This window comes from Amphiura filiformis, chromosome 7 (assembly GCF_039555335.1).
Source record: "Amphiura filiformis chromosome 7, Afil_fr2py, whole genome shotgun sequence".
Lineage (NCBI taxonomy): Eukaryota > Metazoa > Echinodermata > Ophiuroidea > Amphilepidida > Amphiuridae > Amphiura > Amphiura filiformis.
The window spans coordinates 20,978,037-21,002,498 of NC_092634.1; the positions used below are offsets into that span (position 1 = coordinate 20,978,037).

At 35.1% G+C, this 24,462-nt stretch overlaps 1 protein-coding gene across 1 annotated transcript; it reads left to right on the forward strand.

The window, feature by feature from the left end:
- The first annotated feature begins 6,118 nt into the window (after nt 1-6,118).
- On the forward strand, nt 6,119-7,252 carry LOC140157705 (5-hydroxytryptamine receptor 1B-like). The gene has a single exon (XM_072180946.1). The coding sequence runs from the start codon at nt 6,119-6,121 to the stop codon at nt 7,250-7,252; it is 1,134 nt and encodes a 377-aa protein (XP_072037047.1).
- The last annotated feature ends 17,210 nt before the right edge of the window (nt 7,253-24,462 follow it).

Consider the following 24,462-nt stretch of genomic DNA (forward strand, 5'->3'; position numbering starts at 1 on the left):
TTAAAAGAATCAAAAGATCAAATCGTGTCGGGAGATCGTCAGCATCTCGATACAGCAACCCCGACAACGGTTCATCTGCTCCTGCTGCGGGAATTGCCCACAATCATGATGATCTTCACAATGAAGCTGCGGGAATCTCCCACGTGTCCAATACATCACAGAGAGTTCTTGCTGGTAAAGAAGAAATCGGGTCTAGAAATCGGTATATCAAACCCGCAATCACTCTGTCGGCTCTGGTATTGGCTATGATAATATCTGTTATGCCTTACAACTTGTATGTCATTGTCATTATACAAGTGTGCAGTGAATGTTATGATCCACAGCTCGTGTCAAGTTTAGGAATTCTCCTGTTTTGCAACCCTTTATTCGCTGCAATTTTCTACGGAATAACACAAGAGAAGATACGAAGATTTTATCAAGCTCAAATTCGGTCATGTTGTAGGGAGTTTAGACAATTATATCCATAGACGGGAGTTTATACAACATTCAATCATACTCAAAGTTAGTCATGTTGTAGACATTTTAGACAATTATATCCATAGACGGGAGTACATTTATAAGAATTTATGAGAGAACTTGTTCCCATTATTACAATAATGTTTGACATATGACATAATGAATCGACGTAACATAACGGTATAAATATCTTCTAATATATATATATAAATACGAGTTGCACATTTTGATTTCAAAACAGCAAAATGATTAAGTAACGATCTTCTGCTATATCTGTAGTGATCTGTAGTGGTGAAATAGTTATACTGTACTGCTGATATTGGTGAAGCAGCTATCTACTGCTGATATATGCGCTGATGAAGTACTAGTAGTTATTTAGTGTTGATATTTGCATCGATTTCTACTATATGCCATAATAGCAATGTCCTATTGATAGCAGTAAGCATGATAAGCAGTAAATATGTGCAATACATAATGTTGATTTTCCTAACATAACATTGTCATATAGCAATTTTAATTTTAAAAAATGTTTCCAATAATAATACAGTTAAAAACATATCTGCTAGAAACAAGAGAATTTATATTAAAATGCTATAGGCATAATAAAAATTCGCTTTAAAAGGGAAAGCCAGCCTCAATGTAGAAGAGGTCTTGTAATTAGTTTTGGTCAATGTGAAAGGCATTTTTAGGATCACGGCTTACTACATCCATGTTACATGACAGTCCACCAAACCATCAACGGTGAGAAGATGTACACTGAAACTGCAGAAAACATTAACTCCTAATCTCCTGTCAACTCTTTAATTCATTATTGTTCATTATTATTAATTCATTATTGTTCTCTAAATTGTTCTGTTCTGGTTTTATTTGTCTTTTCAGCTTTTTACCCACGATATTTCAATTTCCAATTTTTTAATACCATAACTCAATTTCTTCGCTTAGGAATGTCCGATTTTATTGGGGAAAACGGCGTTGTGGAGGAAAATAGCTCTTTATGTGAAAGCCTCCAAATTTATAAGCTGTCCAAAAGATGTCTGTTTTTGACATGATACGCCACATTTCTTAAAGACCCATTCAGTGATCCCAGCGCAAGAGTAAAAAAATTAAAATTGTTTATAAATTGCTTCAAAGAGAAGGATAGGCCTAAGTCATTCAAATTGTCATTTGGTATTTTTGAAATGCCAAATTTGGCAAAAAATGAAGAAAACAGCAGTACTGACGAAGTTCAAGCCCCGCCATTCAAATACTTGTAGCTAATTATAGATACTGTCAGTATCTAAAAATACAGATTCGTGTAAAATGTCTTATTTTGTCTTAAATAGGCCTACACGGCTTTTGGCTGAACCATTCGCAGACTTAGCACATCTATGTAATAACAAAGGTACGGTACCAACATTTTGATGATTTTACGATCGTCCGGATGAGCAAATCACTGAATGGGCCTTTAATATTAATAATAGATAAGCTGCCTTTAAAAAATATTATTGACAATGTTGAGAGTAGGAATTACCTTGAAAAATGTCTCAAAAATACAACATGCCAGTTATATTCCGGTCTGAAACGATCAGACAATATTTTTAAACATTAATAACATCATAAACCCAAATCGTGAAAAAATCACCCCGGGTAGATTTTTGGCTATTTCTCCATTTACGATCCTGCCCAAAAGTGTCTGCTTTCGATATACCACGTCACAAATACTACACTGCACTGACTGCAGGTTTTAGTTAAAAGGGCATTTCGTGATCCACAGCATCATCCCCTAACTTTTCTCAAAAAAGTTGAGATTTTTATATCACTGGAAACCTCTGGCTACATAATGTTTATGTACAAAATATTTCTTGCAGATTAATTCGTTTAGCAAAGTAATCGTGAAATTTGAATTTCGTTCTGGTATACCAGAACAAAATTGCAACACATTGTCTACACATAACCATGCATAACTCGTAAAGGCAAAATCGGAATCAACTGAAATCTTTTAGAATAAGCTTTTTTGTGGATATCTACTGAAAAATGTCATAAAAAGAGGATGCTAGGATCACGAAATACTCCTTTAATTCGCCATATAACATAATATAAACTCACCTTACATGTACATTTTTTATTTTATAAATAATTTGATATTAATTCGCAATGTATAGTTTACTATATGATAGATGGTGGCAAGAACATTTATAAAGGACTGATTACTCACTGCAATCTTCACTCTTGTGTGTTTTGACTGTAAGTTTATGAATCAAATAAAAAAGATAGAAAGTAGCTTCACTTACGTTATGTGTCATTTTATTTATAACATAGAAGTTATTAAATTAATAAAGTAAGACAATTTATTTATCTATAAGTGCATGTCAAATGGGTACATTGTTCAATAATAGCCTACATGCATAAATTATGCCCATATTATAGCTAGGCCCTAAAAACTTTATTTTGCATCGGATTTTTCCCGTTGAAAAGGCAAAACTGATGTTTATGATAGCAACTATTTCATCAATAGCATTTTGAGTCATTTTTATCCATAAAACGACACAGGATAGGATAGATAATTACTTTGACATCAATATGGTCCATATGATGAAGATTTTGATTCTTAGATCTGTTATCAACATGGTATCACGCTGTTCAGTGGTCAAGGACCCCGGGTCAAAGACACTGAAATGACATACTTTTCTTCTGCTGACCATATGATGCTGTATATTAACTATTATTGTTACATTTTAGGCCTATACCTAAAACTTTTAAAGTCATATTAATTCAAACATAACTTTGGTAATACTCACTCGTTTTCATTCGTTGAAATGGCAAAACATACTTACTTTTCCTTACACATCGAATTAAAATATTTAAAAAAAATTCAACCACAAAAAGTTTTAACAAAAAGTCATTCCAATACCAATAAAAAATAATCTCTTGAGCAAACTGACCCCATCCCAGAAATAGGTACCAGCCCGATGGGCTGGCGAAAAGAATGTCTACGGTTTTCTTATTATATGCAATAAATTGGCTTCTGTTTTTGTTAAATGCACGCGTAGTCGCTATATGAATTGGACCAAACCAATGGCGATGTGCTTGATTCTGAGAACACAAACAAATTCTCCCCAAATAGCAGAGACAGCTAAACGTCCTGACATTACCCATTACCATATACTCCGAAAGGACAAGAAGAGTAATTATAATTGAACTCAATGTATATGCCAGGAAAAAGTGCAAATACCAAGACCTTGTAGCTGAGCGTGCGAGAATAGAGGTTGGTGTACCTGACTACTTCCCAATTGAAGTAGGAAGCAGAGTATTTTACAATACCTCACTGAGCAAATGCCTTGCTGCGTGGGGAGTTTCAAGTGGGAAGAGAAGAATCATCATAGACACAACCTCCAAGACTGCACTCAGAGCTAGCTACGTTATCTGGCTATGCCGTCAAAACAAAGCATTCAACCAGATGGAAACAGCCTCCAAGACTGCACTCAGAGCTAGCTACGTTATCTGGCTATGCCGTCAAAACAAAGCATTCAACCAGATGGACATAACCTCCAAGACTGCACTCAGAGCTAGCTACGTTATCTGGCTATGCCGTCAAAACAAAGCATTCAACCAGATGGACATAACCTCCAAGACTGCACTCAGAGCTAGCTACGTTATCTGGCTATGCCGTCAAAACAAAGCATTCAACCAGATGGACATAACCTCCAAGACTGCACTCAGAGCTAGCTACGTTATCTGGCTATGCCGTCAAAACAAAGCATTCAACCAGATGGACACAACCTCCAAGACTGCACTCAGAGCTAGCTACGTTATCTGGCTATGCCGTCAAAACAAAGCATTCAACCAGATGGACACAACCTCCAAGACTGCACTCAGAGCTAGCTACGTTATCTGGCTATGCCGTCAAAACAAAGCATTCAACCAGATGGACATAACCTCCAAGACTGCACTCAGAGCTAGCTACGTTATCTGGCTATGCCGTCAAAACAAAGCATTCAACCAGATGGACATAACCTCCAAGACTGCACTCAGAGCTAGCTACGTTATCTGGCTATGCCGTCAAAACAAAGCATTCAACCAGATGGACACAACCTCCAAGACTGCACTCAGAGCTAGCTACGTTATCTGGCTATGCCGTCAAAACAAAGCATTCAACCAGATGGACACAACCTCCAAGACTGCACTCAGAGCTAGCTACGTTATCTGGCTATGCCGTCAAAACAAAGCATTCAACCAGATGGACATAACCTCCAAGACTGCACTCAGAGCTAGCTACGTTATTTGGCTATGCCGTCAAAACAAAGCATTCAACCAGATGGACCTAACTTCACCATCTTGGAGGGAAAAGGGGAAGGTTGAGCGCTCATAAAACCGGTTTAACCCACCAACGTCTGGTCCCAAGTCCAGAGACCCCAGTGCACACTATACTGTGAAAATAGGTTTCGATGGTGACAGTGTTGATTTTCTAACAAACACAAAGGACGTACTATTCCTCAACGACACTTTTCATAGCTCTACACTACATGTAGTCATCACCCCGGGTGGACCGTTGCAACGGTGTGGCACTTGGTAGTGTAGCTTAAGCCCTGTTATTCATAGGCTTAAGTAGAAGAGGCTTAAGCTATAAGAGCTGATCTTGTTTGTTTGTAAGTAAGCACAGATAAGAAACACAGTTCAAGGAAATATTCCCAAGCCACCTTCACAAGAGTAAACTACAATGGAGTGCTCATCATAAAAAGGGTGAAATAAAGCTCCGATGGTGACAGCGCTGGTGGTCTACCAATGAACATGATGAATAACTTCTCTCCCCCATCTATTTATTTTGTATTTCTGAGTATAGTATCAGAATATCAAATACGGTCATCGAATTACTGTTTTTTCTTCAGACAATCGATAATGGAAAATTGGAAAACCTTGACAATTGGAAAACCTTGAATGGCAACTGCAGTAGGATTTAATACAAAGTTTAGTTTAAATTATAATTAAATTCTAATTCCTGAAGGCTGAACTCTTCAGTAAAATATTTTAATTTCAATAATGTTATGAAAAGCGACGATGCTCAATCAATACTGAATGCGACAAGGTATTTAATTTCAAAATAACATAATTGAAGATAGCAACTTAATTGATACAGTTAAACTAAAACTAATTTCACACTTGTCCACATCGATATCATCAGTAATGGATACGGATATTGGAAGTTACTTTATCAATACTGATATCAACAGAAGAAAGCGACTTCATTAATACTGACATCAGCGTTTCCGTTAACTTATTATTATTCCGCTATTGTAAAAGTGTGGATTTATCACCGACTAACAACAGTTGGTTCATGTACAAAGGTACACGTGAAATGATCATGTGGTACAGTAGTGAGAAGACGGCAGACTGCTTGAAATCAAACTCTAGTAATAACAACTGGTGCGAATGAGATTCATGGTAGAAATGAAAACTTGTGTCGAAGAACGAAATCGACGAGAATATCAAGCGGATTCTCAAAGTATTAAATACGATGTTCAATGAGTTTTCGTGATATCAACGACAACAAAATAAGGATGAATTTTTAAATTGTTGGCATATTTTGAAACAGTAAATTGATGTTACAAAGCCGTCGAAGCCACGGATGAAACAACTGTTTGGTCTTTGACCAAATTGGGAATACATAATTACTGACATGAGAATGATGAATACAACCAATGTCAGTGAATCCACTGACGTCTTCATCGTTCACGCTGAAGCTCATATTGCGTATTCCATATTCCTCCCACTTCTGACGCTTCTGACCATCGTTGCAAATCTTGGAATAATCACTGCTTTCTGGAAAGTATCCAGTTTAAGAGAAAAGCCGAGTAACTTGCTCATATTATGCCTTTCTTTCGTAGATTTGATTCAAGGATTGCTATTCCTTCCAATTATGTCACATTTTCAAATTATTGGAATATGGATCTTTGGTGAAATTGGTTGTCAATTGTGGATCGCAATAGGTACCATAACTAGTGTTACTTCCATTTTCTTACTAGTTGCAATAAGCTTGGATAGACTGCTTCTTATATCACTGACATATCCTCGATACGTGAAACTTCTATTAAAATCACGCATCAAAGTAACAGCTATTTTATGTTTAATATGTGCACTTATACCCACATTTACTGAACTTGTTGTGTGGCAAAAGGCTAAATCATTGGATATCAAAGCAGAAAGTATAAACTTTGAGCTCACATGCCTCTCACCAACAAGAAGAGTCGTACAGTTTCAGTTTTTCATGATTATCTTTAGCATTTTACCTTTCTTCGTGGTCGTAATATTTACTTGTACATTCTTCATTCGATTGAGAAGAATAACGAAATCAAATCGTGTCGGTGGAACTCATAACCATGATGGCAGTTTGTCTTCTCCTGCTACGGGAATTGCCGACAAGGATGATGAATCTAACAATGCACCTGCGGGAATTTCCCACAAGCCGAGTACATCTCACAGACTGACCACTGGACCAGAAGAAAGCCTGAGACGAATATTCGTCTCAGAAGAAAGCGGACCCGAAAGCGGATCTAGAGCTCGTTATATCAAACCTGCAATCACGCTGTCGGCTCTGGTGTTGGCGATGATAACCTGTCTAATGCCTTACAACTTGTATGTCATTGTCATTATACCAGTCTGCAGTAAATGCTATGATCCACGGCTTGTGTCCAACTTGGGAATTCTTATATTTTGCAACCCTTTATTTGATGCAGTTTTCTACGGAGTAACACAAGGAAAGATAAGGGGATTTTATCTGGCTCAAATCCGAGGGATTTATAGACAAATGAGGCAAAGTTAAGTAAAGTAGGAAATAAAATCAGAACAAAGAAACTTAAATGAAATGAAAGAATGAGCAATGAAATATATAAAAATATACGAAATGAAATAAAATGAAACAAAACGAAACGAATCAAAACTAACAAAAAACCAAAAACAACGTCACATTAAAGCACTGATGATAAAACATTACTACAGTGTGTGGACTAGTAATTGACTTAAATATAATGCTGGTTATACTAAAAAGAGTCTCTATTATTTTACAATAACATTTTGAAAACATTTGAAAAATATTTTTGTAGTGTGTTTTCATACAAAAATATAACCTGTTAAAAACGTTTTGTGTTTTTGCTGGGTAGCCATACAAAGGAAATATTTCCTTTTGTGTTCTGTTGTTTTGGAGACTCTTTAATCATGTTAATTACTCATATCTTTGGAACTGGTTGTTCAATTTCAATGGGGTTGTCTGCAAAATTCAGATTTGTAAATGTTTTTATTATCCTATAAGAAACTGAAAATTTAATATTTCCGAGTTCCGACTGATTTTGCTTAATCGCATCACATATGTCTTATGCCTTACAACTTGTATGTCATTGTCATTCTACCAGTGTGCAGTAAGTGCTATGATCCACGGCTTGCATCCGATTGGGTAATTCTTATATTTTGCAATCCTTTATTTGATGCAATTTTCTACGGAGTAACACAAGGAAAGATAAGAGGATTCTATAAGGCTCAAATCCGAGAGATTTATAGGCAAATGAGGCACGTTTGAACATCCACATTTTAACTTAATTGAAATGAAAGAATGAGCAATGAAATGTAAAAAAATATAAGAAATTAAATGAAATGAACGTAAAGTAAAGGTAAAGGAGACGATCCTGTATAAACAGTAATCGGAGTGTCCATCTATCTTTCATTGGCGATTGGGCCAGACTCCTCCATGTAATGTTGCTATAGGGGGTACTACACCAACGGAGGATGAGATCGCAGGTGGTGATGTGTTACAAAATTGTAGCATCCATTGTGGATATTCCAGCTGCTGACTACCTTTCCATCAGAAGTGGCAGGAACATTGACTCACTGAGAGGCCACAGTCATAAGTTCGTCCAACAGCGTGAAAGAGTTCTAGCTTTCCAGTACTCGTTCTTTCCATACACCATCAAGCTATGGAATGATCTTCCTCCATCCCTCGTTGCAGCTCCGTCCGTAGAAGCATTTCGGCACGGACTTGCTAGCATCCAGCTTCCATAATTGCTGATGCTATTTTTACTCGCACAAAGCACTGTATATAATAAACTTTCTTCACGTCATAACTAGCACTTTTGTTCGCCTCGCCATGTTATTATTCAAGGTGCAGCAATACTCAATTTTGTGGGATGCACTGTATCGAATGAAGATGAAGATGAAGAAGATTGATATTCATCAAAAAGTTACTTCGTTAAAGCCATAATGTGTGATTTGCTTCACAGCGACGCCCTCAATTTTACTCGGATTTCTACTAAGACTAAGCCTGAAGTGCTTTAATAACAGTAAAATTTAACTTTTGCTATTAAAACCGGGTCGACCCGGTTTTATTCATAAATAATATAATAATAATAATAATAATAATAATAATAATGCTCCGTGCAGTATTACATGTTACGATCGGCGAGCGCAGTACACGCATTGTAGGCGCTGGAATGAAATCGCAATTTCTTCGTTGTACCTCATTTGTTTGGCTCGAAATTAAAAGGGCATAATGTGATCAGTGAAAACAAACATTTAAATAGGAATCTATTCTTTTTGCAAATCACACATTATTGCTTTAATACCTACTCTTACCAGTACCCATTCTTATTAATTTAGAGACATAAATAAATTTAGAAATACCTTTTGGTAATTTTAATTGGGTGAAAGCATAATCAAACACATGAACACGCCCGTCACATAATTATGTAGGTCGTGCATGTTTTGCTATAGGTGCGATATAATGGGACTATACAATATTGGTTATATTATTGTTCGCCAGCAATTTATTCATGTATTTAATTTAGATTACTATTAATTTAGATATTCGGCCAAAATTGTCGACTTTATAGGGTAATCTTGAGATGAAGGCAAATGTATCACAAAGCAGTCTGCTTAACCATAATAACATAATTTCACAGAATGCATGCCAACATAATTACTTAATTCTCTGCATGCTAGCCATGCGCTTCAATGGAAAAAGTTCAAGTTTTGAAATATTTTCACAAAATATCAAGAGCTATCTTAAGAACTACTGAATCAATACTAGGCTTGTTTGTACTCATTTTAATGCATTTTTCATGCTGATTCCAAATATGGTCATGACAATTTACATTTCTGAAATTTTTTGAATTTTGAATTTTTTTAAAAACTTGTCGTCTGCAGTCGACACCCGCGTGAAGAGAGTTAAACTTGGTAAGTTTTTAAGTGCAATGAACCATACCTTCTTGTCAAAAGGAAGGATGTCACACTGACTGTGTCACTTCAACTAATTCACTAAACGTCCAAGCAGTGTAATCATTGACACATGAGGTACAGAAGTGAGAGGACTGTCAAAATTTAAATCTAAATCAGCGATCGGGAATTGAGGTACGCGTGATTATGGTTCTATACAACACAGTCGCCATGGTGACGTTGATGACAATGCATTTATTTTTCAGAAAAAAATTACATCATGAAAGCGTGAGTCGAAGAACGAAAACCAGGAAACATCAAGCATTCTTGAAACAATAAATTACTATTTTGATATCCACGAAACCATGCTTGAATTAGACATAAAAGGTATGTAATGGGTTTTTGTGATATCAACGGCAACAAAATGAGGATGAATTTGAAACTGGCATCTTTTGAATTAGGGATTTGATGTTAGAAAATCGTCTCCAAGACACAAAAGAAACTACTGTTTGGTGTTTAACCACACCTGTTGTCTTAAAAAGGATGGTTGCTTACATGCCTATGATGAATACGACCAATGTTAGTGAATCTACTGACGTCTTCATCGTTCAAGTTGGAGTTAATATTGCGTATGCCATATTCCTACCACTACTGACGCTTCTGACCATCATTGCAAATCTTGGAATAATCACTGCTTTCTGGAAAGTATCCAGATTAAGAGAAAAGCCGAGTAACTTGCTCATATTATGCCTTTCTGTCGTAGATTTGATTCAAGGATTGCTATTCCTTCCAATTATGTCACATTTTCAAACTATTGGAATATGGATCTTTGGTGAAATTGGTTGTCAATTGTGGATCGCAATAGGTACCGTAACTAGTGTTACTTCCATTTTCCTACTAGTTGCAATAAGCTTAGACAGACTGCTTCTTATTTGACTGACATATCCGCGCTACGTGAAACTTCTATCAAAGGCACGCATCAAAATAACAGCCATTCTATGTTTGATATGTGCACTTGTACCTGCAGTTACTGAACTTGTTTTATGGCAAAAGGCTAAAACTTTGGATATAAAAGCAGCAAGCATAAACTTTGATTTCACATGCCTTTCACCGACAAGAATAATTGTACTGTTCCAGTTTGTCATGATTATCTTTAGCATTTTACCTTTCTTCGTGGTCGTAATATTTACTTGTACATTCTTCATTCGATTGCTTAAAAGAATAAATAAATCAAATCGTGTCGGCGGATTGTCAAAAACTCATAACCATGGTGGCAGTTCGACGGCTTCTGCTGCGGGAATTGCCCACATAAATGATGAACCTAACAATGCACCTGCAAGAATTTCCCACAAGCCGGGTATATCTCACACATTGTCCACTTTACTAGAACAGCGGACCCGAAAGAGCTCGGTATATCAAACCCGCAATCACTCTCTCGGCTTTGGTGTTGGCTATGATCATCTGTCTTATGCCTTACAACTTGTATGTCGTTGTCATTCTACCAGTCTGCATTAAATGCTATGATCCACGGCTTGTGTCCAATTTGGGAATTCTTATATTTTGCAATCCTTTATTTGATGCAGTTTTCTACGGAGTAACACAGGGAAAGATACGAGGATTTTATCATGCTCAAATCCGAGGGATTTATAGGCAAATGAGGCAAGTTTGATTCCAGCAGGAAATACCCATCATTACTGTGTATTTACTCCTTTTAAAAATGAACATGATTCGAATGAAAGAATGAGCAATGAAATATCCAAATATATGAAATGAAATGAAATGAAATGAAATGAAATGAAATGAAATGAAATGAAATGAAATGAAATGAAATGAAATGAAATGAAATGAAAAGATACGAAACAAAAACAACGTCACTTTAAAAGATCGGATAGCAACGTTTGCACATTATTGTTTTGGGGACCTGAGCATGCTGAGAGCACATCAGACACACTGATTCTGAATACGAGGAATGTCCTTCTGATATCAAATGATTTTGATTTTTTGAAATTCGCGAAGTAGACTGCAAAGAAAAGTAGATTGAAAATAAAACACTACTGATTGTGGACTGATATTTGAAACACGATCAATGCATGGTTTTCTAATGTTTGCTCTAATTGGGTCTCGCTATCTAAGAGTGTATGAATTAAATATAATGCTGATTATTCTAAAAAAGTCTTTATTAATTGTAATGTGGTCATACAGGGATAGCATCTCTTTATATTACTATATTCGTAGTACGTAAAGTTGATTGATGACCTTTTTTAACATTAGCAGAAATCGATGTCCATGTGTAGCTCGATGCTCGCAATATAAATGATTTGATGGGTACATTTTCTACGACAAAATAACATTTCATACGCTACTCTTTTCGTGACATTAATTGAATAATCAATGGAGTCTGACAGCAGGTCATAGTTAATGTAAATAAAAATAACATGTCATAATGTATTGAAATAGGTCAATTCACAATTCCCCTTTGCATTAAATTTTTAGATTGAAATATTTATTAATCTTACAGTTGAAAGTATTCCTGAGTACAAACAGCGTGGGTAAAAGAAGACCCTTGTTATTGTTTAATATTCATTTTATAGTAGATCTGGTTCGAGCTTTATAATTTAGTCTGAAATGAGAGTTAATTTGGAATTTTATTCAATTTGTTCCATACCACATGAGTTGCATGTAATTGTAAGGTCAGTTATTACGAAATTGCTCGAATATAAACGTCCTTCTGCTGATAAATGTATTGATGAAGTACCTGTTGCTGATATTGGTATTGATGAAGTTACTATAGCTATCTACTGATGATATTGGTATTGATGAAGTAGCTATCTATTATATGTTAATACGTAGACATAAACTATACATATACCGTATGTTGCTTTAATATTGGTATTGGTGAAGTAGCTATCTTCTGCTGAGTGGTATTGAATATGTTGATAAAATACATATCTACTGGTATTAAATATAAGTATTGATGAAGAAGCTATCTAGTGATTAATGATATTACTACTTGTAAATTAGCTATTTATGACATTAGTACATTAGACATTAGTACTGCCTGATGAAATGTTTTCTGAGCTTTTAAAGTTTTGCGATGATCATCAGGACTTTGTATAATACTGAAAATACGCCACATTAACCAGACAACCAACAAACAACAGGCTGGATTATGGAATGGTAAAACTTTGCTTTTTGAGAACTAACTGAAATTTGAGGTAGATAGCTAGTTCATTAGGAAGAAGTAGAGAAATTATTTAATACTAATGCGATCGTGTTTGCCGGTAAGGTGGTAGTCCGTTATTAAGAATCAATAACTATGCTCAAATAAAAAGAGGAAAGCACGACAAGGGTTGACAGCAATAGGTTGTTTATCAATACCAATGTCAGAAGTATTACCCACTTTATTAACATTTCAGTCATCAGTATAGATTACGTAGTGCAGGAACCGGTGGACATGGTGGCTGCTCCATCAGTCATTTTTAATGCAATAGGCAATAGCAGATAAGCCCCTGGGCCTCAAGGAAGAACAGATGATTAATTGTGTTTTCAACTGATTGAGTGTCCCAGGTTAAAGAAGAAATAAAACAAACAAACAAACAAACAAACAAACAAACAAGCACTTTATACTGATATGAGTGTTTTTTCAATAATAGTATCAGCAGAAGACAAATTGAACCAATGTCATGCAATTGTAGATAGCTAACTCTTATCATGCTTATCAATATCTAAATTTTCACTTTAGAGCCATTTATTAATTTAAAGTGACTTTTACAGGTACTTATTTAGTAGTGTGAAAGCATAATCTGGGGCATAATCATTGTATTGTGGCTTCCGGAATAAAACGCATGGTCACGTCCATCATAATGCACTTAGCTAATGCTGGTTGCAATAAATTGTAATAGAACTATATGCAATATTGATTACATTAAGTTTCATCGGAATATTAGATGGAACATAACTCCAAGTCGACTGCAAATTGATTCCACCTTCCAGCTTTGAAACCAAAACTTACACGGGCGCCTTCACGTTTTAGATATTTGTTTCAATAATCTTTTATTTTATAATAAACAAACATTAATGAATATAAGCAATGTCAGTGACCCCACTGACGACTTCGTCATTCACGTTGGAGTTAATATTTCGTATGCAATATTCCTACCACTTCTGACATTTCTGGCCATCATTTCAAATCTGGGAATAATCACTGCTTTCTGGAAAGAATCCAGTTTAAGAAAAGCCCAGTAACTTTCTGATTTTATGCCTTTCTTTCGTAGATTTACTTCAAGGGTTTTTACTCCTCCTTGGTCGCATTTTCAAATTGCTGGAGTATGGACCTTTTTGACGACTTGTGGATAGCTCTCGGAATGATAACAAGTACAGCTCAACTGATCATACTTTTCCTACATTCGACCTTGCATGATTTTTGAGTTGACACAGTCATGAAAATAACTATAGATACTTGACAGACCATTAGTAGCCCAGTTCTGAACCTTTTCATTGATCATTCATAACAATAGGTATCTGATGGATCAGTGAAGATAAGAAGGGATTATAATATATCCGTAACCTTGATATTATAGTACATCTCGAGGAAAAAGTGCAATGGACATGTTTTCATTTTATGTTTCAAATATCCCGCGCATGAAAATTGAGTATTTAACCCAAAATGGAAAATGGAACAATTTATTGGAAATCTGTTTTAACAGATTTTTTTGACACCTTTTTCTGCACTGTATTATACCTAAATTAAGAAATTTGATAAATATTCAAAGAAAATATAGATTATACAAAAAAATGTTAATTTTTACACATTTTGGGGCAAAAAAGGAAAAATAAGCAAAAATATCAAAATCTGTTTTAACAGCTTCATTCATCAAGTCATAACAAACGGCCTACATGCTTAATTTCTAATAAAATATTGAAATTGTGAAAAATATAGGTATTTATTGATTTTCATGTTTTTCTTGCAAATATGCTAATAATATGCAAATTATGAAATTGCAAAATAAAGTTTCTACATAGCATACATCTTTCAAGTGTGATGTTCAAAATGACAGACATCAAAAAGAGATTCGATGAAATGTAAAGGTGTAGTAACAATTTTGGCATGGAATGTCTAGTTAGGCAAAGTACGGTAAGTTGAGCTGTACTACGTCCATCCTTCTATTAGTTGTGATAAGCTTGGATAGACTGCTTCTTATTTCATTGACATATCCACGATATTTGAAATTTCAATCAAAATCACGCATAAAAGTAACAGCCATTTTATGTTTGATATGTGCATTTCTACCCGCAGTTACTGAACTTGCTGTGTTACTCAATATCCTGCCTTATCAACTTTTTGAACATTTTGAAAAATACAGTATCAAGCATTATGTTTTTTCTGATATTTTCTGAAAAATTAAAATTATTGCTTTTCATGTGGCCTTGAAAATTAATTTTAAAGTGAAAAAGTGTAGCTCACAATTTGGCTCATTTCAACACCGAATTCAATTGGTTCTAGTGCCTAATTAAATGATTGAGTGAGTCTTGAATAACAATTATTAGCCAGCGAGTGACCATGGTGACTAGAGCTCTGAGTGTTACAGGTTAATTTATATCTAGTTGTCATGGTTGTGTGAAAGCATAATCCGGGCATAATCATTGTATTGTGGTTTTTGGAATCAAACACATGATCACGCCCGTCATTTTATAGCCTCTTTTTAGCTGCAATAAATGGTAATGGAACTATTCAATTTTGGTTATATTCAATTTTGTCAGCAGTATACTTAGATATTTGAGAGAGCAGAAATGTCGAATTTATAGGGTAAGCGAGAGATGATGGCAAATAATGTTACATCTATACAAGCCTTATACTAGGGATAACCATCAAAATTTCACGTTGCCCCTATTGCTACAAAAGATTGTTTTCTGGATAGAACTCATCAACAGAAGTATTTTGGTGGTTAAATGGTCAAAATCGGTCAAAAACTTTTCGAATTATGAATTTTCAAAGTTTCCCATTCTGACGGTCATTGGAACGAAATAAAATGACAAGGTCCAAAAATAACAATTGGGAGCAAAATTGGCATAAGCATATATTTACCTTTATATATTTCTTTATTTTAACATATATGCAAACATGAAACAAGTATATTGTGAAAGTATCAAAGGGTTTCTTATGAAATGGCACTTTACTAGTCAATGGCATAAATTATTTTTTTTTTTCGAGGCATTGAAATCATGCATTTAGAGAACATTTGCCAAAAATCATCCAAGATGGCCGATATGGCACAAAATCAAAATTGAACTAAGTCCATGTGAACTTTTTTTTTTCACAACCAAAAATGTCAATGTTATTGGGTTTAATATGACCAATTAGTAGGTGTATGCAAACAAAATCTTAAGTGTCATTGAAGGTCATTGACTCATTCACAACAATAGAGGTTATCAACTTCACTCATCATGCTCATGTGTGACTTCTAACAAAAGGTGCTGGTTCCCGTAGTATTCTTCATTCAAACCAATTCAATGCATGACCTCGGAGTCACCTGCATGACTTTCGCGGGCTATTTTGAAACAGGTATGGTTGCACATTCAGGTACTTCTTTTGAAAGTTCTAAACAAGGTATAGCCAGCAGCAAGTTGTAGATGGTATAGGCCTAAATATAAGAAAACGTTTAGGGTTGAAATCAGGTGAAAAATACATCGAATGAGCACGAAACTTCACATTTATGTTCAGAAAGGTGTCTTCTTAGCATGATTCGAAAGGAGTATGGAAATTCCAAAGGGAAGCTGGTGATTTAATTTGTAACTCGAGATCTGCTTGTTCATTTTTTTTCCTTTTTACAGAGGGTATGATAGAGGTATTACTGGCAACTCTGCCAAATTACAGCTCAGTAGGCCACGTTTTTCACCTGAAATTATTGACATGAATATTTTGTGCCATTCTTGAGCAGTGCTGAACTTAGCCACTGGCAATTAAACGCACTGTGGCGATGGAACAATTTTGACTCGCACTTACAGGAAAATGAAATAAGTTATGTTGCTGTAATTTGCAAGATAGTTACAAAATATAATTGGTATTCACTTCCCCAATTTGTACAGAAAAATATTGAAAAATAAAAGAATGAGATCAATTTAGAAATGTCTGTGCAAGCAGTGCACGGTTGAGCTCCCTGCATGTCTATGGGACCGTTCTAATCATGTTGATGGTTCATTGGTCATCCCTACTTATACAGACATGCTTGTTTAACCATTGGTTTCACAAAACTGCATACCGTCATGTTATACTAAACCTTGTTAGACATGAAGATGGATTGGTTTTACCAATGTCACTGACAGGATTGTGGACAGCAGTTGGTGGGAATCGATCGCATAAGAAATAATGTGTTCATGTTAAAAAACCGTTGCGTCACTAAAAGCACGTGAGAAACAAGTGCGCAAGCTAAGGGATTTAACAGAAATCTGAGAAATTAAACTATATAGTTCGTTTCTATGAACATGGTGAATACAACCAATGTCAGTGAATCCAATGACCTCTTCATCATTCAAGTTGGAGTCAATATTACGTATGCCATATTCCTACCACTTCTGACTCTTCTGACCATCATTGCAAATCTCGGAATTATCACTGCTTTCTGGAAAGAATCCAGTTTAAGAGCAAAGCCCAGTAACTTGCTGATTTTATGTCTTTCATTCGTAGATCTACTACAAGGATTTGTATTCCTTCCGGTTTTGTCGCATTTTCAAATTGCTGGAGTATGGTTCTTTGGCGAAATTGGTTGTCAATTGTGGATAGTTCTCGGAACAGTAACGGGTACTACATCCATCTTCCTACTGGTTGCAATAAGCTTGGATAGACTGCTTCTTATATCACTGACATATCCTCGATACGTAAAACTTCAATCAAAATCACGCATCAAAGTAACAGCCATTTTATGTTTGACATGTGCACTTCTACCCGCAGTTGCTGAACTTGCTGTGTGGCAAAAAGCTAAAAGTATGAATATTATTGCGGCAAATATAAACTTTGAGTATACTTGCCTCTCACCACCAAGAAGAATTGTACTATTCCAGTTGTTTCTGATAATCTTTAACGTTTTACCTTGTTTTGTGATTGGAATATTTACTTGTACGTTCTTTGTTCGATTGCTTAAAATAATAAAGAAATCAAATCGTGTTGACGGACTATCAACAACTCGTAACCACGATAGTAGTTCGTCCTCTCCTGCTACGGGAATTGCTCACAAGAATGATGATCCTAACGGTGCACCTGCTGGAATTTCCCATACGTTGGGTTCATCTCACAGATTTTCCACTGGACCAGAAGAAAGCGGGTCTGGAACTCGATATATCAAACCGGCAATCACTCTTTCGGCTCTGGTATTGGCTATGATAATCTGTGGAATGCCTTACAACTTGTATGTCATTGTCATTATACGAGTGTGCGATGAATGCTACGATCCACGGCTTGTGTTTAGCTTGGCAATTCTTATATTTTGCAATCCTTTATGTGATGCAGTTTTCTACGGAGTAACACAGGGAAAGATAAGAAAATTTTATCAGGCTCAAATCAGGGGGATTTACAGGCATATGAGGCAAATTTGAAAATACCCACCAGTACAAATGGTGCATTTACTCATTGTAGAAATGAAGTGAAATGGAATAAAAGCATGAGCAATGAAATATTAAATATTAGGAATCATATGATTTTAAATTACATTAATTAACGAAACTAAAGACAATGAAATGGAACTAAATGATACGAAACAAAAACAACGGCACGTTGAAGCAAATTAGACTGATGCTATAACATTACAGTTTGTAAACTATTATTTGACTTAAATGGAATGCTGTAATGCATGGAAGGTGAGTTATTAAGAGTTTATTCAAAAACTGGAAAATGCGTAATTGTACATGCTTGTTTTATTGCCGATGAAGAAGCTATCTATGGAGGATATTGATTATAGTAGCTATCTACTGATGATGTTGCTATTGATGAAGGAGCTATCTACTGTTGATATTGGTATTGATGAAGTATGTATTTTGTACTTCTGATATTGTTGTTGATTAAATAGCTATCTACTACTGATATTGATATTGATGAAGGAGCTATCTACTGTTGATATTGGTATTGATGAAGTATCTATCATGTACTTCTGGTATTTGTGTTGATTAAATAGCTATTTACTAATGACATTGGTATTGATGAAATAGCTATGAACTGCTGATAGTGATATATGTGTATGAAATAACTGTCTAGTATTGATATTGGTATTGATGAAGTAGCTATCTACTGCTGATATTAGTATTAAACAATGAAGTAGTATTATATTGATTATAGTAGCTATCTACTGATGATATTGCTATTGACGAAGTAGTTATCTACTGTTGATATTGGTATTGATGAAGTATCTGTTATGTACTTCTGATATTGGTATTGATGAAATAGCTATCAACTGCTGATAGTGATATATGTGTATAAAATAACTGTCTAGTATTGATATAGGTATTGATGAAGTAGCTATCTACTGCTGATATTAGTATTAAACAATGAAGTAGCGATCTACGGATAAGATTGGTGTACTGCTAAAAGGTTTTTTTGTGCTTTTGAAGTTTTGCGATGATCATCAGGTCTTTTTGTACTGAAAATATATAAACAGCTACTTCTTCAATGCTGATGTCAGTAGATACTGCTACTCTGATCATATCTTCCCTTATCAATTCAACACTCCGAACGCTACTGACCACCCTCTATTGTTATGCATAGTCGTGCTGGAAGTCGATGGATATATGAGATGCAATCTAGCAAAATCAGTCGGAACTCGGCAATCCTAGTTTTGAGATATGGGCCAAATAATGTGTGTACTCTGGGTGGGAAAATCAAACTTGACTTTTTGCAAAAATGAAAGGGAAAAACATTCTTCTTTCACATTAAAGTATAATGAAATTCCGAAGGGAAAAATTTCGATTATTGTAAAAAATCGTGAAATTATTCCAAAATAAGTACTTTGAACTTAATTTCTCCGTTTCTTTCTTTTTAATGTACCGGTGTTCAAATTGTGGTAACGTTGTAACCAAAGGTCGTATTGACATGGGGTTTTCACTAATGTAGAGCTTTGAATACGCTAAAAATGAAAATGTAAGAACCTCAAAATTCCTACTTCAGACTGATCTTGCTTGATCGCATCACATAATTATGTTGAAATCAACAAAATTCTGAGACGCACCTTTTTGCTTTAAAATTAATTTTCTTGTTGAAATAAAAAACTATAGCTGATTTTTTTGTAATGCTAGATAAAACCATAGTGCTTCCATATACCTTTAAAAAAATCCTGTTGTTAAAAGTAGGCATGAAATTTTGAAAGGACTGAGCTTGGGGTTTCTTGAGGTCAACCTTTATCAAGTTTATAGCTTTCCAAACTAATATACCGTAGTTTGCTAATAAAAGAGTTTTCCCAACTCTATGAGGTACATCGTACGGAACTATATATTATAGTTTTGGCAGAAATTCCGTTTTGATTTCACAATATATTACTTTGAAAAGCTAAAAAGTTGACCAAAAAATGCTCAAGTGCCCAGTTCAGACCTGTCAAAATCGAAAATCTTATATTAGAAGACTAAATTTTACGCTCAAGGTTAACACCAAGATTTAAAAAAACATTTAAGCATCATGGTGTTTTTTTGCTATTTAATTAAAAAATGAAGGCGGTACTACACCCCTGGCCAATTTTGTGCCCATTTTTGCATTTTTCTCACAAATTAAAGCGCATTGGTGACAAGTAAGATATGTATATTATAGGGGCAAGGACTACAACTACTGCACTGAAAATTTAATTTCAGCACAGACAACAGTTGTGGAGTTACAGTCAAAAATGAGGGAAAACGAATATTATTAATAAATCAATAACTACTTGTCTTGAGTCACTGAAATTTCAGTGTAGTAACTGGATTCCTTGCCCCTATAATATACATAACTTTTGTTACCAGTGTTTTATTAGTTTTTGAGAAAAATGCAAAAATAGTCACAAATTTATCAAGGGGTGTAGTACCAGCTTAATATAGTTGGTTTTGTCAAGAAATTAATTTTAAAGTGAAAAGATGTAGCTCAATATTTTGCTCATTTCAATACCGAATTCGATCGGTTCCAGTGCCTAATTAAATGACTGAGTGTATAACAATAGCCAGCAAGGGACTAGAGTTCTGAATGTTAATAAAAGGCACAGAAATGACTTATATAGGTAATTATCTAGTTGTGTGACAGCATTATCCGGGCATAATCATTGTATTGTTGCTCTCGGAATCAAACGCATGATTTCATTATATAGTTCATTTTGGCTGCAATAAACTGTAATGGAACTATTCAATTTGGTTATATTAATTTTCGTCAGCAATTTACTTAGTTATTTGAGATATAAGTACCCTGCAGAATACACCACCCTACGCCATACAAAAATTCGCCTATCCCCATTTCCCTAAAATTCCCTAAAAAAGAGATCTAATTTGATATATGACGTACAGGTAATATATATATATATATATGTATTCTTTTATACATAGGATGCTTCAGTTTTTACACAAATATCATCTTATTGAAACCCCTCCCACTCGGCTACTTCTAAAAGGTAATTAGGTTCCCTTAGCCTGTGCAATAAATTAGCATCAAATAATTTCATTCTAAAAGCACTTTAAGACACATTTCATTATGGCGTATACTGTTGTGTCTGTAGAAGTCGATTTTACAGGGTAACCTTCAAACGACGGCAAATATTGGTTAAACCACGTTTGCCATGAAGATGGATTGCATTTAGCTGACACTGATAACAAATTGTGCAGAGGAGTTGGTGGAAACTGATCGCAGGTGCGCAAGTTGTTCGGATGTTTTCAGAAATCTGAGAAAGAAAACTAGTTCGTTTCTATGAACATGGTGAATACAAGCAATGTCAGTGAATACGCTGACGTTTACATCATTCAAGCTGGAGTCATTATTGTATATACCATATTTCTTCCACTTCTGACGCTTCTGACCATCGTTGCTAATCTTGGAATTATCGCTGCTTTCTGGAAAGTATCCAGTTTAAGAGAAAAACCAAGTAACTTGTTGATTTTATGTCTTTCTTTCGTAGATCTACTCCAAGGATTTTTACTCCTTTCTTGGTCGCATTTTCAAATCACTGGAGTGTGGATCTTTGGTGAAATTGGTTGTCAATTGTGGGCTGCTCTTGGAACAGTAACTAGTACTACATCCATCTTCTTACTAGTTTCTTATATCGCTGACATATCCTCGATATGTGAAACTTCTATCAAAATCACGCATCAAAGTAACAGCCATTTTATGTTTGACTTGTTCTTTTATACTCGCAGTTACTGAACTTGGTATGTGGCAAAAAGCTAAAGGTATGAATATTATTGCTGCAAGTATTAACTTTGAGTACATTTGCCTCTCACCACCAAGAAGAGTCGTACTGTTCCAGTGTTTGCTGATAATCTTTAACGTTTTACCTTGTTTTGTGATTGGAATATTTACTTGTACGTTCTTCATTCGATTGCTTAAAATAATAAAGAAATCAAATCGTGTCGGAGGATTGTCAACAACTCACAACCATGATGGCAGTACGTCTGCTCCTGCTACGGGAATTGCCCACAAGAATGACGAACCTAACAATGGACCTGCGGGAATTTCTCGTACGTCAGATACATCTCATAGATTTTCCACTGGACCCGAAGAAATCGGACTGGAAAGCTGGTCTATAACTCGGTACATGAAGCCGGCAATCACACTGTCCGCTCTGGTGTTAGCTATGATAATCTGTAAATGCCTTACAACTTGTATGTCCTTGTCCTTTTACGAGTCTGCAATGAATGCTATGATCCACGGCTTGTGTCCAGTATGGTTATTCTTGTACTTTGCAACCCTTTATTTGATGCAGTGTTCTACGGAGTAACACAGGGAAAGATAAGAAGATTTTATCAGGTTCAAATCCGAGGGATTTTAAGGCAAATGAGGCAAGTTTGAACCCAGTAAAAGATACCCGTCAATAAAAATGGTTGCTTTTGATATGATACTTTATATAAAAATGAAATCAAAGAATGATATGGAAGAAGTAATGATCTACTCTTGATATTTGTACTGATGAAGTAGCTATCTACTGCTGATATTGATATTGATGAAGTAGCTATCTACTGCTGATATTAGTATTGATGAAGTAGCTAGACCTATTTACTTCAGATATTGGTATTGAAGGAAAAGTCATATCCTGCATGCTGATAACGTTGATGGAGGAACTATCTACTGCTGATATTAATGTAAACGATTATCGAAAATCTGATTTTTGAAAAATAATTAGTCATTTAATTAGTCATTCAATTAGTAATCAATTAGTAATGCACGCAAATGACTAATTAAATCACGACAAATCGCAACGTCATAAATTCTTCATTAGTCAAGCAATTTCTTATTCTTTACAAATTGAATATTATAGGTCATGAAAATATGTTGAAATGCAAACAAATGTGAAATGATATTTCTGTTCTTTTAGCATTACAAATACATGATTTCAGCATTATTTTCCTTGAATGAAAAATTATATCTTGTATGACTTATTTAAGTGACTCGAACGTTAGTCAAATTAGACCTTTTTTGACTAACTTACGTGCACTTTAAAGCAAAGTAGACTGAGGATAACTTGAAAAGTAATACATGTTTTAGACTAGTACTTGACTTAAATGCATTATGTTCCAAAATTCACTGTAAATGTTACTGTTGTGAAAGGGAAAACATGTACTTGATAGGATGACCTTATAAAACATATTAGGACTAATTGATTGTTCATGTGTAGGAAAAAGATGCTCGAAATAAAAGTAAATTGATGGGTACATTCTTTACAAGTGACAAAATTACATTTCCGTGATGCTCTTTTTATTCATATGAATTGATTTGTCAATGGAGTCTGACAGCAGGTCACAGTTTTTATGTCAAGTGCTTTTTCATCTTACATTTGCCAGTCTTTCTGATGAAAACATCAAATATCAAGGTACAGGGTGGGTTGGCTGGTATTAACGAAGTAGCTATTAGTTGATATTGGTATTGATGGAGAACCTAATCTATATATTAGAATTGATGAAGTAGCTATCTACTAATGTTGGTATTGATGAATTAGCTATACTTGTATTGATGAAGTAGTTATCTACTGCTGATATTTGTATTGATGAAGTAGCTATCTACTTCTGATATTGGTGTTGTTGATGTTGCTTGAAACAATTTTGTTGATATTCATAAAGCCTAACAAATTTTAAACAGTGTTTTACACCAGGATTTATATTAGTCATGAAAGACGTATTTGATTTTAGCAGTATCACTGACAACAAAATGGAGATAAATCATGATAATTGAAATTGATGGCAGATTTAAATAAATGAGTTCATTTTACAAAAAGCATCACGTCGCGTCACTAAAGGCATTATGAGAAGCAAGTGCGCAAACTGCTCGGATGTGTTTAACCACTGTATCTAAAAGAAATGTGAGAAGGACACATCGAGTTATATTGCTATGAACATGATGAATCTAACCAATGTTGCTGAATCCATTGAAGTCTCCATGGTTCACGCTAGAGTTTATATTGTGGATGCCATATTTCTACCACTTCTGACGCTTCTGACCATCGTTGCAAATCTTGGAATCATCACTGCTTTCTGGAAAGAATCCAGTTTAAGAGAAAAGCCCAGTAACTTGCTGATTTTATGTCTTTCTTTCGTAGATCTACTCCAAGGATTGTTATTCCTTCCTTGGTCGCATTTTCAAATTGCTGGAGTATGGATCTTCGGGGAAATCGGATGCCAATTGTGGATAGC